This window comes from Macrobrachium rosenbergii, chromosome 4 (assembly GCF_040412425.1).
Source record: "Macrobrachium rosenbergii isolate ZJJX-2024 chromosome 4, ASM4041242v1, whole genome shotgun sequence".
In the NCBI taxonomy this organism is placed as follows: domain Eukaryota; kingdom Metazoa; phylum Arthropoda; class Malacostraca; order Decapoda; family Palaemonidae; genus Macrobrachium; species Macrobrachium rosenbergii.
The window spans coordinates 2,135,001-2,149,714 of record NC_089744.1 but is presented as its reverse complement, the minus strand read 5'-3'; the positions used below and the strand labels follow the sequence as shown (position 1 = coordinate 2,149,714).

Below are 14,714 nucleotides of genomic sequence, written 5' to 3'. Positions count from 1 at the left end.
AATGAACACCATAATTCTCTCTTTTTCAGCACACACATTGAAAAGAGAGAGGCGAAGTTGCGCTGAATTGTCCCTTACTGCTTTATCTGCACATGATAGTACTCCCAACCAGTCTTGTCATGAAATCCTTTGCTAGTGAAGGACAATCCTCCATTTTCTTGGCCAACCCGCCAATAGTCCAGTCGAGGAAACTACTCACCTCTAAAATCTTCAATAAGTTCCTGGTCACATGGTCTAGTTCAGGGAGGAGAACACTGCTTTTGCTGCGGAAAAGGCCGACCAATGTGTCACATATATTAGGCCAGAGATGTTCCCTGGGAGAAGGCAGAAACTCCCAGAGAAGGAGCTTCTCTGGTTTCATAAAAACATTAGCTTCCTTGACCAACTTGCAGGGCAGAAAAGCAAAAGTTGCTTTTCCCTGATCCCTCTTCGAGGCCAGCCAGACATCTATTTCTCAAAGCACCTTTTTCACCGGCGAAGAGAGCACTAATTTCAGCAGGTTTGCATTGTCTGAGGGAAGTTTCCTCATCAGGAAAGTTGAACTAGGAGATACTGGAACAACAGGAGTGAAGAAGTCCAGAAAACTGTCAATAAGGCAGAGTAGGACGACGAAGGGGAAGAATCCTGTCCTACTTCATCATTGGAAGAAAACTGGCAACAAGGAGGTGTCTTTCGACTTGGCGACAGCTGGGTTCTTTTTCAAGAATGACATTAGGTCATCTAATTGTCATTTAATAGGAGCAAGCGACAAGTCCTCTTCTTGAGTCGAAGAATGCGCCTGAGGCGTGACTGGCACCAAGTCGGTGCATCGTGTCAGTGTGAGATGGAGTCCGGACTGTCCCAGACCGATGGAGTTGAACGAGCAGATGTAGAGGGAGGCGCCGCGAAACTGCAGGAGGGCTGAGGGCTAACACTAGCCTCCTTGTATTTCTTGACAGGCAGAGGGGAGCTGTCCGCCACAGCAGAGTGTCTCTTCAACAGTCAGGAGACAGATCTATGCTGCTGACGCTTCGAGTCCAGCTCAGAGTCTTAAGAAATCCGACGACAAACGATGAACACTGAATGAAACGCCTTTCCAGTGGCGCTCAGTTGTAGCATGGGACCGGGCAACAGGCTCAACAGAGGGGGCGATGTCCATATGCAAATTCCCTTGGCCTCCCTTGGGCCTCTGGTATGTCTTCTTCCCAGTGCGAGCAGCAGGACAGGGACCTTCGCCTAGGAGTACCAGTGGGACGGGCAGCCACCTCCGCAACACTTTGCACTGCGCTAACACTTTGGGCATTGCCTTTTTCCATGAAGGCTCTAAAAGAAGACCCTAACTCCATCACAGTGTTTGCTAAAAACTCTTAACTTTTTATCGAACTTTGATTCAAGGCTCTTAACTTTTTATCGAACTTTGATTCAAGGCTGGCAATAGTGTCATGATCGGGAGCATGGGAACCTGGAACAGGAGTACATGAAATAGGAGTAGAGGGGATAAGAATAGGAGATGATATAGAGACCTTAGAAGAAGAAGAGACAGAAATATCTTCAAGATCTGCTACTTCTACAGGATCTAAGCTGGCTTTATCTCTGGTGCTAATAGGCACCATTCTCTTCCTGTCTTTATCCATTTTTTTCTTGATGAGACCTAAAAACTTTCCATTGTTTACTGTCCCAATCTCTACATTCTAAACAAGTAGTTTCCCCATCACAAATTTTCCCTCTACACTTTATGCACTTAGTGTGAGAGTCATAGCAAGACTTCACTAACCTAGTCTTTCATCCTTCAATGCAAAACCTAACACTCGAAGACCTAGAGTCAGATATTCCTAAGTTTAACTAAATAAGTCAATCAAGGATAATTAATCTACGTGCGCTAGTACGAAAACATAGTATTTCACCAAAAACTCCGGAAAACTATCCAGAAACTGAGAAAAATGCAGCTAAAGGGCAAGCAATTGATCACTATGTATGGAAAATGGCCATATTAATGCAATTCGGCCATCTATCCAAAAAACGATGAGGTAGGCCGCCAAAAAACCACCGATGTTACTCAGCAGCCGGCAGATAACAAATTGAAGCTTTCTTCATGGTTGTTCCTCAGTCCCCAATAGTGGGCAGGGCATGTACCTGCACTTGAACAAGCACTAGCGCTACCGCAAATTTTGAATTTTTAGGCTGCCGTAGGTAGGAAGCTCATAGCTATGTAATTACTTGGTAAGTCAATTGTATAAATCCATAAATTCTAGTCAAGATGCACAATACTGACGTAGAACACAGTATGAGACAGATGTTTACGTAAAGGTTAATGGTAATTAGGCAATAAGAGATTTTACTGAGGGCCTTTATCATTTAAAAATAACCATTTCCTTAATTCTTTAGCTGATCAGAAAATTCATGTGTCTAAGCCCTATGGACTTCAAGCCTAAACAAATATTCTCAGGAAGAATAGCAACTGTTTTTGTACATCTTCATAGATAATTCACCACAACTTCTTAAGGGAGCTTGCTGGTAAAACAATGATGAAAACTGGAAAAAACGTTAATTTTTTTAATATATCTAGGTATGGGTTTAGAATTCAACATAACTACAACACATTTCATCAAAATTCTCATACAAGTATTTGATCAGTACTGTACAACATACAGTACTGTTTTTACTACAAATTAAAATAACTTTTACTGTGAAATTCTGACAAAATTGACTCATGGTTCTGAGACCTTGGTCTAAACAATCAACACTGTTATGCATCAGGCCATGGTCAGGCTGTTCCAGCTTCAGTAGGCCATATTTCAAAACTTATACAACGTAACTTCAAACTCAATATTTTAACTAATTTCATTACAATTTCACCAGCCTAGACTTATCTGTCAGCATAATTTTTATATAAGAGAAGAATAGATTTTCAGAGATTTTTTGTCTGGTGATGACAAAAATAAACTAAATCTCCATATTTTGCAAAACTGTGGTATTCACTTTGATTTTTTTAAGGGTTTGAAGGTTGCTAAAAAGCCCTTGTGTCACAGTACAGTAATTCCATTCATGTACAGCAGTTATCATAAGATGGTAGGCATCTGATTTTTTGAAACTGAAAGAAAGGAAAATGCAAGGGGCAAAGAATGAGTTTTGTGGTCTAAAACTAATGTGCATGATGTCTTTCACTCCTTTACATATTACAGCCATATCCCGATAAATTTTTTAAAAATCTTAAATTTTAAAAAAATCAACCAAAGTAAAGTGCTTTATACTGTAAAATATATTATGCGCCTGTTATAAAACAAATAATGCGGAAATATGGTAAAGACAGAATTCTGAAGCGTGATGCTTAGGTGAGAAAGGGAAACAAGCTGTTACCCACCTTATAGAAAGAATCTAGAGAAAGGAGAGTAACCCATGGCACATCCAGTTCCTCTATAATTTTTCTGGCCACTGTAGTCTTCCCTGAGGCACTACCACCACACACACCTCAGAAAAGAAGCAAGATTTCATTACTGTATCCATTTTTAATAAATGTACAGGGTATAGTAGACAAGTTATGGAAAAAACAGACACACATCTGGATTATTATACAGCATAGCTGGCCTTGAGGACCAGAAAATTTGTACTTGAACGAGGGTTGAAATCACAGCAAGATGCTACTATAATCATTATTATTATCAGTCTAACCCGACCACTGAGCTAAGATTCTTAACTCATATAAGGCTGCCTCAAAGGATTTGTCCTTAAGGAATATATTAGACCTTATAATGTATATTTAATATGTTGCAACTCCTTAAAAATGTAATAATTGGATAAACCGAAAATGTTTAAGATTTTAACAAAATTTCTCTCAAGGATCTGTTCAATATTTAACATACATTACTAGTTGACACCTGCACGATCACTAAAGACATGTTTGACTATAAGAGTTGCTGCACACACTGCAGTCTGAGACTGGTAGTTTGGTTATTCAGTTAGACGAGTGTGACCTATCTGAATACTGGAAGTTACTTCAATGTGGCAGTCATTTTGGAAGCAATACTACAATTAAACAGTATCATCTCAATATTAAATGATCACAGTAATAAGGCTACACTCATATGCATTCTCATTTTTTGCAGATCTGACTTGATCTTTGAGAACTTGATTTATGTAAGCAAGAACTACAGTCTTTTTGAAAGTTAAGTATATCTTAGTTTAACCAGACCACTGAGCTAGTTAACAGCTCTCCTAGGGCTGGCCCGAAGGATTAGATTTATTTTACGTGGCTAAGAACCAACTGATTACCTAGCAATGGGGCCTACAGGTATTGTGGAATCTGAACCATATTATGATGAGAAATGAATTTCTATCACCAGAAATAAATTCCTCTAATTCATCATTGGCCGCTCGGAGAGTCAAACGCTGGGCCAACAGCGTGCTAGCCGAAAGCTCTACCCACCCCTCCAATGAAGAACTACAGTCAATCTGATAAAGCTCTATATTTGGTGCAATTATATGCCCTTCAGATTATTCCCCAGAGGAGTGCTTTCATAGGGAAGATAGAGCAAAGGTAAATTACTTTGCCAGGTTTATCTGCAGATCTTAATTATTTAGCAGGTTTGCAAAATGGACAAGGGTCATGAAATTACCCTCAAGCTACAAAAGAACTAAGAGATAGAATTATGGATTACTTTGTTAATAAGGGTGAAGTAGCATGGCAAAAAGACTTCATGTAACCCCTGAAAATAGGTAAATTAGGCCTAGTCTAAAGAGTAAAGCACACCTCCAAACCTGTACAAACAGTATGATTAAAATTGTGAGTAAAATATGGTGCCATCATCTTTCTTTCCAAAATAATTACGAAAATTATTAATCATGATTCAAATGTTTTATTTAAACCTTTGTCTAGCTCCCCCTCAAATAATTTTTGTTCATTTAAATTTGCATGGTGAGTAACATAAAAAAAAATTCAGGTAAGTGATCTAAACACTCAACTTTAATTTTTCCCCAGCTTTGGCCTAATCATTAAAACTCGCCTCCTCCTCAATACTGGTAGAATCCAAATTTGATATACTCTCATGGCAAGTCTTGATCACATATGAACATCATGTTGTTAAAATACCAGAGAGTGGGCTTGTAAATATCATCCGTTGAATTGCCTGACTTCTTAGAGCTATGTTTTCGAAGTTCCCTTCGAAAAGAACTACGGCGACAATTGATTTTTTTCATCACATCATCCCGTGTGCAATGAGGGTCAAGTTCTTTTAGCTTTTCACGCAACTTATCTATACCTTTATTTCTTCAATTCCTATTAAGAGTATTCTTTGATTTCATCTTCCACAGAGCTATATGCTTCCTATACATGTCAATGAATTCCTTGTCCTTAACAGCAGATGTGTTACTCATTCTGAAAATAATAGGCCCAGTCTGTCACCGAAGGAGCTGCTATAGATGTTACCTCCCTCAGATTTGAATATGTATGACGGTTTGAGACTGATGCGTGCTCAGGCATTCATACATGGACATGAATGAGCAAGCCCCGCCCACAAAAGTCAGACCCGATCAGACTTCCGTCCAACATATTTACCCCTTTCACACGGTCAGACTTCCTCACGAACACCCTGTTGTCCAACATGTTGGCCAACATGTCTGACCATGCGAAACCCCTTTAATATTGTTTTTCTGTTTCATTAAAATGCCTAATACTAATTTGTTTGCATTTTAAGAATGACTTTCTTATGATGTGTTACAAGTGAACATCTATAGTTTAATACTGCTCCTTTGTTTCATTTTGTGTTGATTTGTCTAATTTCCTTTCAAAACTGGCTTACATGTGGTGTGAGCAATGAATAAACATACATAGTATAATATTGTTTAATATGTTTTCATCAGAAAGCAGAATATTATTTTGTTCTCATTTTTAAAATGAACTACATAAATGATCCACAATCGTGAATAGATACAATACTGTATAGGCCTATTCTTGTTGTACATTATGTCACCACAATAAATATTTATTCTCATTCTAAAAACTGAATTGCATATACAATTTATAACCATGAATAAACATGCACAGGCTTAATCTGTTACAATAGCCTTTGCATTTTACTTGCCCAAGCAATCTCATTCATATACAGTATATTCCAATGGAATCTACAAGACATTCAGGAATGTTGCTGCCACGTTCAGCCTCCACTATACACAATTATTTTTCCTGCGGAAAAACTGTAAAATTATAAATACGTATAAATTCTCCTCACTTCCATATCAATTATTAAAAAAAACAAGTAAATATGATTTAAGGTGTAAACACTTTTAAATTTAATAAAACCCAACATTGCTTCTGACTGGCACATAATATCTGTCCTAGGACGGGAAGCAAATTGCGCCAAAAGAGTTGCCTCCACACATTAATGTTGAAGTGCGCATGCACAGGCAGTTTGGCCGGAGGCCCATCGATTGAGATGAGCTATTTGCTCAGGCCGCCTGCGCAGGTGAGAAAAACTGTGCAGGTTGTTCACATTAATGTTCAGTTTTGCCTCTGCAGGCCGATTGTGCAGGCATAACTGCACAAGTATAACTGAACATTAGTGGCAGCGTTAAGGTTCACACCTGATACAGTACAGGCAGTCCCCAATTATCAGCAGCCTCAGTTATCATCATGCCATTGGGAACGGAACCCCCGCCGATAACCAGTGACTGCCTGTATAGCATAACAATTTATTTCAGACAATTCTCTCACAAAAGGAAACAACCTACCTATGACAAAAGGCTCAATCAACTGTCCTTGACAATCATACCAAGGAGGTCGACCAGCAGTGTAGATAGTTCTACGTCGGCCACGTAAGATAGGCTCCCTTATTCTTGTAGTTTGCGACTGAGAAGTTGTGCGTTGGCGTCGGCTTCGTGGAGATCTCACTGCACCTGGAATAATAGCATATGGATATAACACGAAAGAAAAAATTCACCAATTTGACATTATATTATTTGTGGTTGCTAAAAACACTGAAGTTATTAGAACAAAATCACTGACAAATTAAGCAGCTTTTTTTACATATCTCTTAGCTCAGCATTATACATTATACAGTGATGTGTTCAGCCACAAACAGCAACATAATGAATGCCCCGAATCTCACACTGGTGTTGAGTTTGCTGCAATATTTCAAGACAGGTGGAGTTTGCTGCAATATTTCAAGACAGGAAAACTCATCTCTTAGAATTTTTTCAAAATGATATAAACTCATCAACTTTTGAGATTACTGAAAATAAACCTTTAAAAGAATGTCATATTCCTCTAAGCAAATACATAAACTCTACTCGCTCGCTATTTTCCGCATATTTCTGGTAATTTAACCGAGTATGATATGATTTCCCAATAATGAACCTGTTTACATGAATTATCAAAACAAAGATAATCAGTAACAATTTTTATTTTTGGGGAGGATGGAAATACTAGCTATTTCTTGGGCTAGCAATAAAGAACAGAAAATCAATTCTTAAGAACCATTAATAAAAAAAAAATCTTAAACTGCACGTCTGGATAATTTCTTAAATAGGGCTTTTCAGAATAAAGCCCCACATACAGTATTCAAATAAATTAAAAGCAATACAAAATACAACATATATCATAATAGGACTTACAAGAGTAAAGCAATCGACTGGATGACAAAGTACGGTACATTAGATTCCTATACCCGTACTGTACAATCGAAGGAAAGTGTAAAATAGTTATAGGAAATGAGCATGAATCAATAATTTTGTAATTAAAGCTTAACGACCATTTATTTTCTCCAGAGAAGTATTTATACATGGAAGACTACCTTGTGTTGGGTTCTGTTGTGGTCCAGCTGACGGCGGTCGTGGGGTGGTAGGCTGAGTTTCCTCATTCTCACCCATGTCCATATTTGCCTCATCCTCTTTCATCTGTGACACAGCGCTATCCTCTCCTCCACTGATAGAGAACATGATATAAAAATATTAACCAAACAAACTAAATAGAATTCAGTAAAAAAATAAGTTACTTTTATTGGCAATATCTTGATACATGGCCACATTTATCTACATTTACAATACCTTCAATCCTCATTACTGGCAGCATTACTTTCCTTAAAATCTTCCTGTTACAATACTGAAGATCACAAAAAAAAAAAAAAAACACAAATCAAGACATTGTCCTGAACTTCAGTAACTTACAACACTGTTACAATGACAATCAAAACAACATATTCCTAAAATTCAAGACAAAATGAGCAGCCTACCAATAATTTGAGGTTTGAGGGTCAACAAAATACCATGCCTGAACTAAACAAAGACAAACTACTGCTTATAGTTCTTGTACTCTTACTCTCCTCTCAGAATATGTGACAAGTCTTACTCAGATGGGATAAATGCAAAATTAACAAAATATTTGTTAACTGCTGTTACCCATCATCAAACTTTTTATATCAGATTATCCCTACAGAGGGCTGGGTATTGTTACTTTATAAAAAAAAGATGAAGAAAATAAGTCAGATGAGGCAAGCCAAGTATCATTACTTCCCTTGGTCTGAAAATTTAAGGGAGCAAGCTACTAAACTGCAAAATTCAGTAGCAGATCAGAGCAAAATCTACTAAAGATTTGCCCAAGACTTCAACTATAGTCACTGAATAGACAAAGAGCCAACTCCAAGTAAGAACTATATGACTTGGGTCACTTTACAACTCAGCAATGACATCTCAGTGACCTGGAAGGTATCAAGTATAGTCATGTAATGCAGCTTCATTACAAGGAAATTGAATCTAATGGCATATCCCAAACTTTCTGTAGAAAATCAAAGATAAACGAAAGGGCCATGCAGGAAGAGCCACATGCTTTGACTGTCAGCAATACAATCCAACGAGGCGAAGTACCAAGGAAAAAAGGATTATATTATGGTCCTTTAACAAACACAAACTGTGAACAGTCAACTTAAACAATGTCCTGAACAGCACAATACTGTATTCATATCTATGATTCCCTTATTGATAAGTAAGCACAGTAATCAACTGTACCTTAAATATACTGCTTTTTTTCTGCACCCCATGAGGCCAGCAACCACGTGATGCAACTTTCCATTCTAAATTAAAATCTGAATGCAAAGTACAGTAACATGAAAGGATGTCTCAAGCTGTCATCATAGCTCTTTTCTATACATAGTTACTGTCATTGTTCCATTGAACTAAATAGGCATTCCTCTATCTGTCAAGTGCCTGTGTAACAACTACCTGGCCCACTTTTCTCTGAAAATCAAAAATCCTCATCCTGCTAAATTCACTTACAATTCTGGTCTTTTACTTCTAGGCTTTTTCCAATAACTCCATGCTCCTGTTTCACTGATTTCTACCAACCTGAAATCACAAATTTTTAAAGTAATTTGTATTTTTCCTAACTATACAAACCTGAGGTCATTTACACTAGGAATTACTTTCAGTGGGAGCTGGAACACGGCTGTTTAACTTTAAACAAGGTGATGAAGTACATAGTTAACTACTGATTACAGGTGGGAATCCCAACCACCCAGTCAGTATGCACTCACTTTGCCTTTTGGCCCAGGAAGCAGAACGAGGGGTGGCTGAGGTGGGAATTTAATGTAAAGAACCTCAGGTTTTTATAGTTAGGAAAAATACAAATTACTTTTAAAATCTGTGATTTGTTCCTACACAATATACAAGCCCTTGGTCCTTTACATGAGGAAGACTTACGTCTTGGAGGGAGGCTTCTGAGTAAGCTTCTGAAATGACTGGAGTTTGCCTCACCTGGGACTCCTTCCTGGTCATATAAGAGCAAAAGAAGAGACAAGCCTCTGACGAACTGAACAGAAGTGTGAATGACTGTGTTCAATTGTCAGACATCTGGGCCTTCAAAATAATGTGGGTCTAGCAACATTGCTTCGAAAAAGGCTCGGACGAACCCAGAGCATCAGAGACAATAAAACTAGGATAACCAGTAGGCTTGTTTTATCATCAGCCCCTCTCTCCCCTTGCTAGAGAGGGGGAGGACTTGAATCTATAAATCTAAGTAAGATTACAGACAGGGTGCTCAGTTATGTAGGCTCACCTGCATGACCCGCCTGACCAGCAAGTGATGGAAGGCAACTCAACTCTCTCTGAGAGAGGAGAGAAAAAAGAGAGAAGGGAGGGAGCCAGTTCCCCACACATTTGCTCTTTGCCACAGAACACCTTAGGCGGGATGCAAACTGTCTGCAATGGGATCTGGGCAAGCCACACAACTTGTTGAGCAGCCGCCACAGGGCTCAGGGGCTCAGGGAAAAAGAGTCCCAAAACCCGTGGGCAGCATCCTGCAGGTAGAAAGATATGACAGTGGACAGCCTACACCATTTTCTGTCTTAATACCTGAAAAACCGACAGGTTCTTCTGGAGTGCGAGGGATGTACCAATGTCCCTATCCTCTAGAGGTACTTGGAGAGAACTCATAGCCACATGCTGGCCGAGGAGAATGCTCGTTCGATACCCTTACGAGGCTAGAAAGAAAACCTGTATGAACACACTTTCTTTATCGAAAAAGTGCTAAAGAAGAGTCATCAACACTCAGGCTTGAGATGTCGAGTCCTCTTGGAAACAGTACAGTACCAAGGCACTCTAACTGGAAACAGTAGTATCTTGCACAAGTACTACTAACCAGTTCGAGGTGAGACTAAATGACTCGAAAGTCTTGCTACAAGTTCCAGGACAAACTCAAGCATGACAGAACCGTATCTCCTCGGGTGCCATAGTCTGGCTGGAGGCCTAGGCCTCCAGCCAGACAAGAAGACAAAGCAGGAGACCTCCTTCCCCAGGTGAGCTTACCTGTGGGTTACATCACCTGTCTGGAACCCTGGCACTGTTCCCATGCAAGAACATGCCGGGGGGGGGGGTCGAACTTGAGAGTTGGACCTTCACTCTCTCGTAAATCGGGCCCCTGGTCCAAAGACCTGGGACCTTACTGGTGCCATGGAAGTCTGTGGGACCCCGTGCAGCGGCAGAAGAACCTAAACCTGCCCGGGGAAAAGGTTCCCAAGGCAGAGATTGGTGACAAAGGGGTCTTATCAGAGCCCCGTGTACCTCTGGTGACACTGGTGTCCAGAAGAACCGTGTGCCTGAAAATCCTGAGGCACAGGATTCCATGGAACCCGTACAACAGCAGCCACCGATACATGGAGACCTGAGGACTCCTGTGCACTGGTAGTGGGTTCTTCCACCAGCCCGGGAAGATGACTTCCTAGGACCAGTGTCAGAGGCATGGGTGTCCATGGAGACCTGGCCTCTGTTGCTCTCACAGCACAGGGTTCCGAAGAGCCCCATACCATGATTCCTATGTCCGTAGACAGGGAGAAGCCACTGAGAGATCCCTTGCCTCTTCTGAGGCTTGAAGATTGTTCCATGGGTTGGGAGATGTTCTGCCAGTGACCAAGAAAGTGGAACGATAGCATAGTACATTGACATCTTCTGATGATTATTGCATGGAGTCTCCAAAGATTGGGAAATCTTGCGAAATGTCTGCAAAAGAGGGCCAAACCCCTGTCACCTGACACTGGTGATGAGCTTCATTGCCATTACGTTTCGAAGCCCTGGGATATACCTGGCTAACAGCTTGCTAGTGTGCAGCTGCCCACTTGTATATTTGGATCGTCAACCTGTAAAGTTGGAGGAAAACCTGCTCCCCCCCCTTTTGTTGACAGAAGTTACTCTTGCGGTGAAGGGGGTACTGACGCTCATCCGTACCACAGAGCAGCTTACCAAGATTATGAGTCTCTGGAAAAGCCAATGAAGCTGTCCGAGCTTCATAAATTGGTGTAGAGATGCTTGTCGTGCTGGTTCTGCTCACCTGAAGGAAGCAAGTCTTCCAGGTGTGCGCCTCTTCCCTCAGTCAATGTACCTGCGAACAGGGGCATGACAGGAAGGGGAGTGTGCAGAGACACTCCAATGAAGCTCCTGTCATCTAGTCAGTAGACTAGTTCTTAATTCATTTCTTTCCCGAAGGAATGGAAAAGAATAGAGAGTCTCTTGTTGGAAACAAGAATCCTTGTGTTCTCTGCTGAAGGGAACAATGGAAAACCATTCCTGGGGACCCAATTCTCCAAGGGCGACAGGTGAACAAGGATGGCTGTTACTGTTAAGCTGAATTCTTCACTGAAACTGCTGATATGGGACTGAGGCCGCAACACCAGAGTGACAGGTCACTAAGTGTTCTGCTTGAGTATGGGGTCGAGCTTCTAAAACTTGAGCTAGACTACCAAGTCCCGCAAGTAGAGAAGTTGTCTTCTGTTCCCCTAAGAAGACCGGCCAAGTCGAGAAGTCGTCTCCTGTTCCCCGAAGAAGACTGATATGTATTCTAAAATACGTATCCTAAAGGGTACTGAGGATACTGTCTTCAGCAATGTCTGCACCTTACACTGAGCCTCAGTCGTCTTCGAGGCCGAAGCCTCCTTGAGAGAAGACTGAGGAGGGGACCTCTTCAGCATCTCCAACTGCTCAAACCCTCATGTCAGAAGCATTGGTCGGGAACCTGGCCAAGTGCCTGAAGAAGTACCGGTACGAGGTGAAGAAGCACCTGAATGCTGCAACACCTCTCATACTGGGCCTGAACCAGACTGGGGAGTGGACTCTCCAGCAGATTTGGGAACTCAAGGTTTGGCAAAACCCAATCACCCAAAGACGAAGCTCCCGAATCAAGTTGAAGACAATCCTCCGGACTATCCTCTACCCAAGTGTCCGAAGAAGACTCTAGGAAGAGGCAGGCACAGCACCAGTCATGAAAGACTTCCCAGAACTGTTTCTGAATACACAAATCTTGGAGACTCGAGCACTCAGGCTCCCAAATCACAATACCTCGGCGAGGTTTCTGATACAGTCCCTGAGTCCGGAGACAGTGAGCCAACGAGAGATCCCTTCCTTCCTGGGCGAGCACCCGAAGAAAAAGGTGAGGAGATGGTAGCAGACTAAAGCGATGATACAACCTCTCTTCCTCAACTTCCTCTTCCCAGATATCTTCAAGATGGTGAGGAACAGCTGATCTCCCCTACAGGCCTACAGTCTGTAGTCTGACAGCCAGGTACGAAACAGCCCTACCGTCAGACTGGCACAGTCTCCTGACGATGGAGTCCTCTCCAGGGTGATCGAACCCAAGGAGGCGGCAACCTTGGATACTGTGAAGGACCACCAATCCAGCCAGAGGAAGGTCTGGAAAGTTGTCATAGTGACAGCCTCTAGATTTGCTGCTTCTTGCTGCGAGAGGGAGATCCCTTCTGCAGTAAGCTGCTGCAGCAAAAGACCCAGATCTAGACGAACCAGGTCCAGGTCAACCCACAGGTATGTAGAAGCGCTTCTGCCGAGGCAGAGGAGGGGGAAGAAGCTTCTCTAAACCACTCGATCGGAGAGAATTCTCCTGCCCAAATACGAGGATATTTACTCAATCAAATACCTTTTCAGAAAAGGCAGAACATGGCAACTCCATCGAAGCCTTTGGTTCCTAATTTGGATCCCAAAAAGATTTGAAGCACGACAGAAGAGGCCATGGTCCCTTCCTCGAGATCTTTGTGCTGACGAATTGGCACAATGACCTATGCAAAGGTCCTCTGCATCCTGGGGAAGAGGACACTCGAGCCCTTCTAGGGTGCTGTCCTCCCGATCTACTCTCCCTGCAGGAGGGAGAACCTCAGCAGAACCCCAAGATCCCTCCTTGATTACTTGAGTGTATGAATGAGTTGGTCCAAGAACTGAACCCGGGGTGTAGGCCTTCATAATAGGACTTCAAAAAGAAGCAGTCTTGTCAGAGTCCCTCCTGTCCAGCTCATGCCTCCTGGTGAAAACCCCAGGAGATTGTGGGGAGAGATGAGGGGGATTGAGCACTTCTACCTGTGCTGCTAGACGGACCAGCAGGGGAGGCAGGCCGTGGGCGGTCACCAACCCAGTGACGGCGGCATGGGTCTAGGAGAGCTCTTACGCCTTGGCAAAGAGCTGTCCTGGGGAGAGCGGAGAGGTTCACTCAAGTGTACCCAGAGCACTTGGCTCGGGCAAGTGGGGATGATCACGCAAACGTGATCAGGGGCTGGCCGGAGTCAATTATTCGGGCATCTGCTGACGTGAACTTGAGTCGTCCTCACACCGTGCCCCAATCTTCTTTGAGGCTGAAACCTCCTGAGAAGAAGACTGTACAGGGGACCTCCTCTCTGCCTCTCTGGGTGCTCGGACCCTCAGGTCCGAGGGCTGGCACTAGAAGCAGTGCTGGCAGGTGCCAAGACACCGGCATGTCTGGACACTTTTCTCGCACCTGTGCCTGACTGGGAGTGGACTTGTTGGCGCTCTCTGATTTACTCGGCATGACTCGGCTCAGCCGAGCACCTGATGCTCCCAAATCCTGTGCAGAACGATCAACGGAGGCGGTCTCCTTCTAAGAGTCCGAAGAAACTCAGGAAGAGACAGGCACAGTACCGATCTTAGAAGCAGACTTCTTTGATTGACTAATTGATTTATAAATTTTAGGCATAAAGGCAGTCCCGGTTATCAGCGGGTGTTCCGTTCTGAGGATGTGATAATAATTTTCGGTTATTGGCGCCTCTGTTAGGTATATATCAGCACCAATATCCAATTATCAGTGCCTATAAGCGGAAATCTGCGATTTTCATCGCTAGACAAGCCTCGTAAAACCAGATCGTCGTTAACCAGGGACTGCCTGTACATGCCAAGCACTGGGGCAACTGAGGCCATTCAACACTGAAACAGAAATTAACAGTACAAGTTTGAAAGGTGTAACA

At 42.3% G+C, this 14,714-nt stretch overlaps 1 protein-coding gene across 9 annotated transcripts in view; it reads right to left on the bottom strand.

Annotated features, from left to right (window-relative positions):
• l(2)k01209 (lethal (2) k01209) overlaps positions 1-14,714 on the bottom strand; it is an 81,813-nt gene that overhangs the window by 30,846 nt on the left and 36,253 nt on the right. For all 9 annotated transcript variants that reach the window (XM_067088206.1, XM_067088249.1, XM_067088223.1 and 6 more), the window contains 3 exons: positions 7,764-7,894; positions 6,703-6,867; positions 3,341-3,447 (listed from right to left, as the gene is read on the bottom strand). In XM_067088206.1, coding sequence (XP_066944307.1) covers positions 3,341-3,447; positions 6,703-6,867; positions 7,764-7,866 — 375 coding nt within the window. In that variant the 5' untranslated portion in view covers positions 7,867-7,894. The remainder of the gene's footprint in view (positions 1-3,340; positions 3,448-6,702; positions 6,868-7,763; positions 7,895-14,714) is intronic.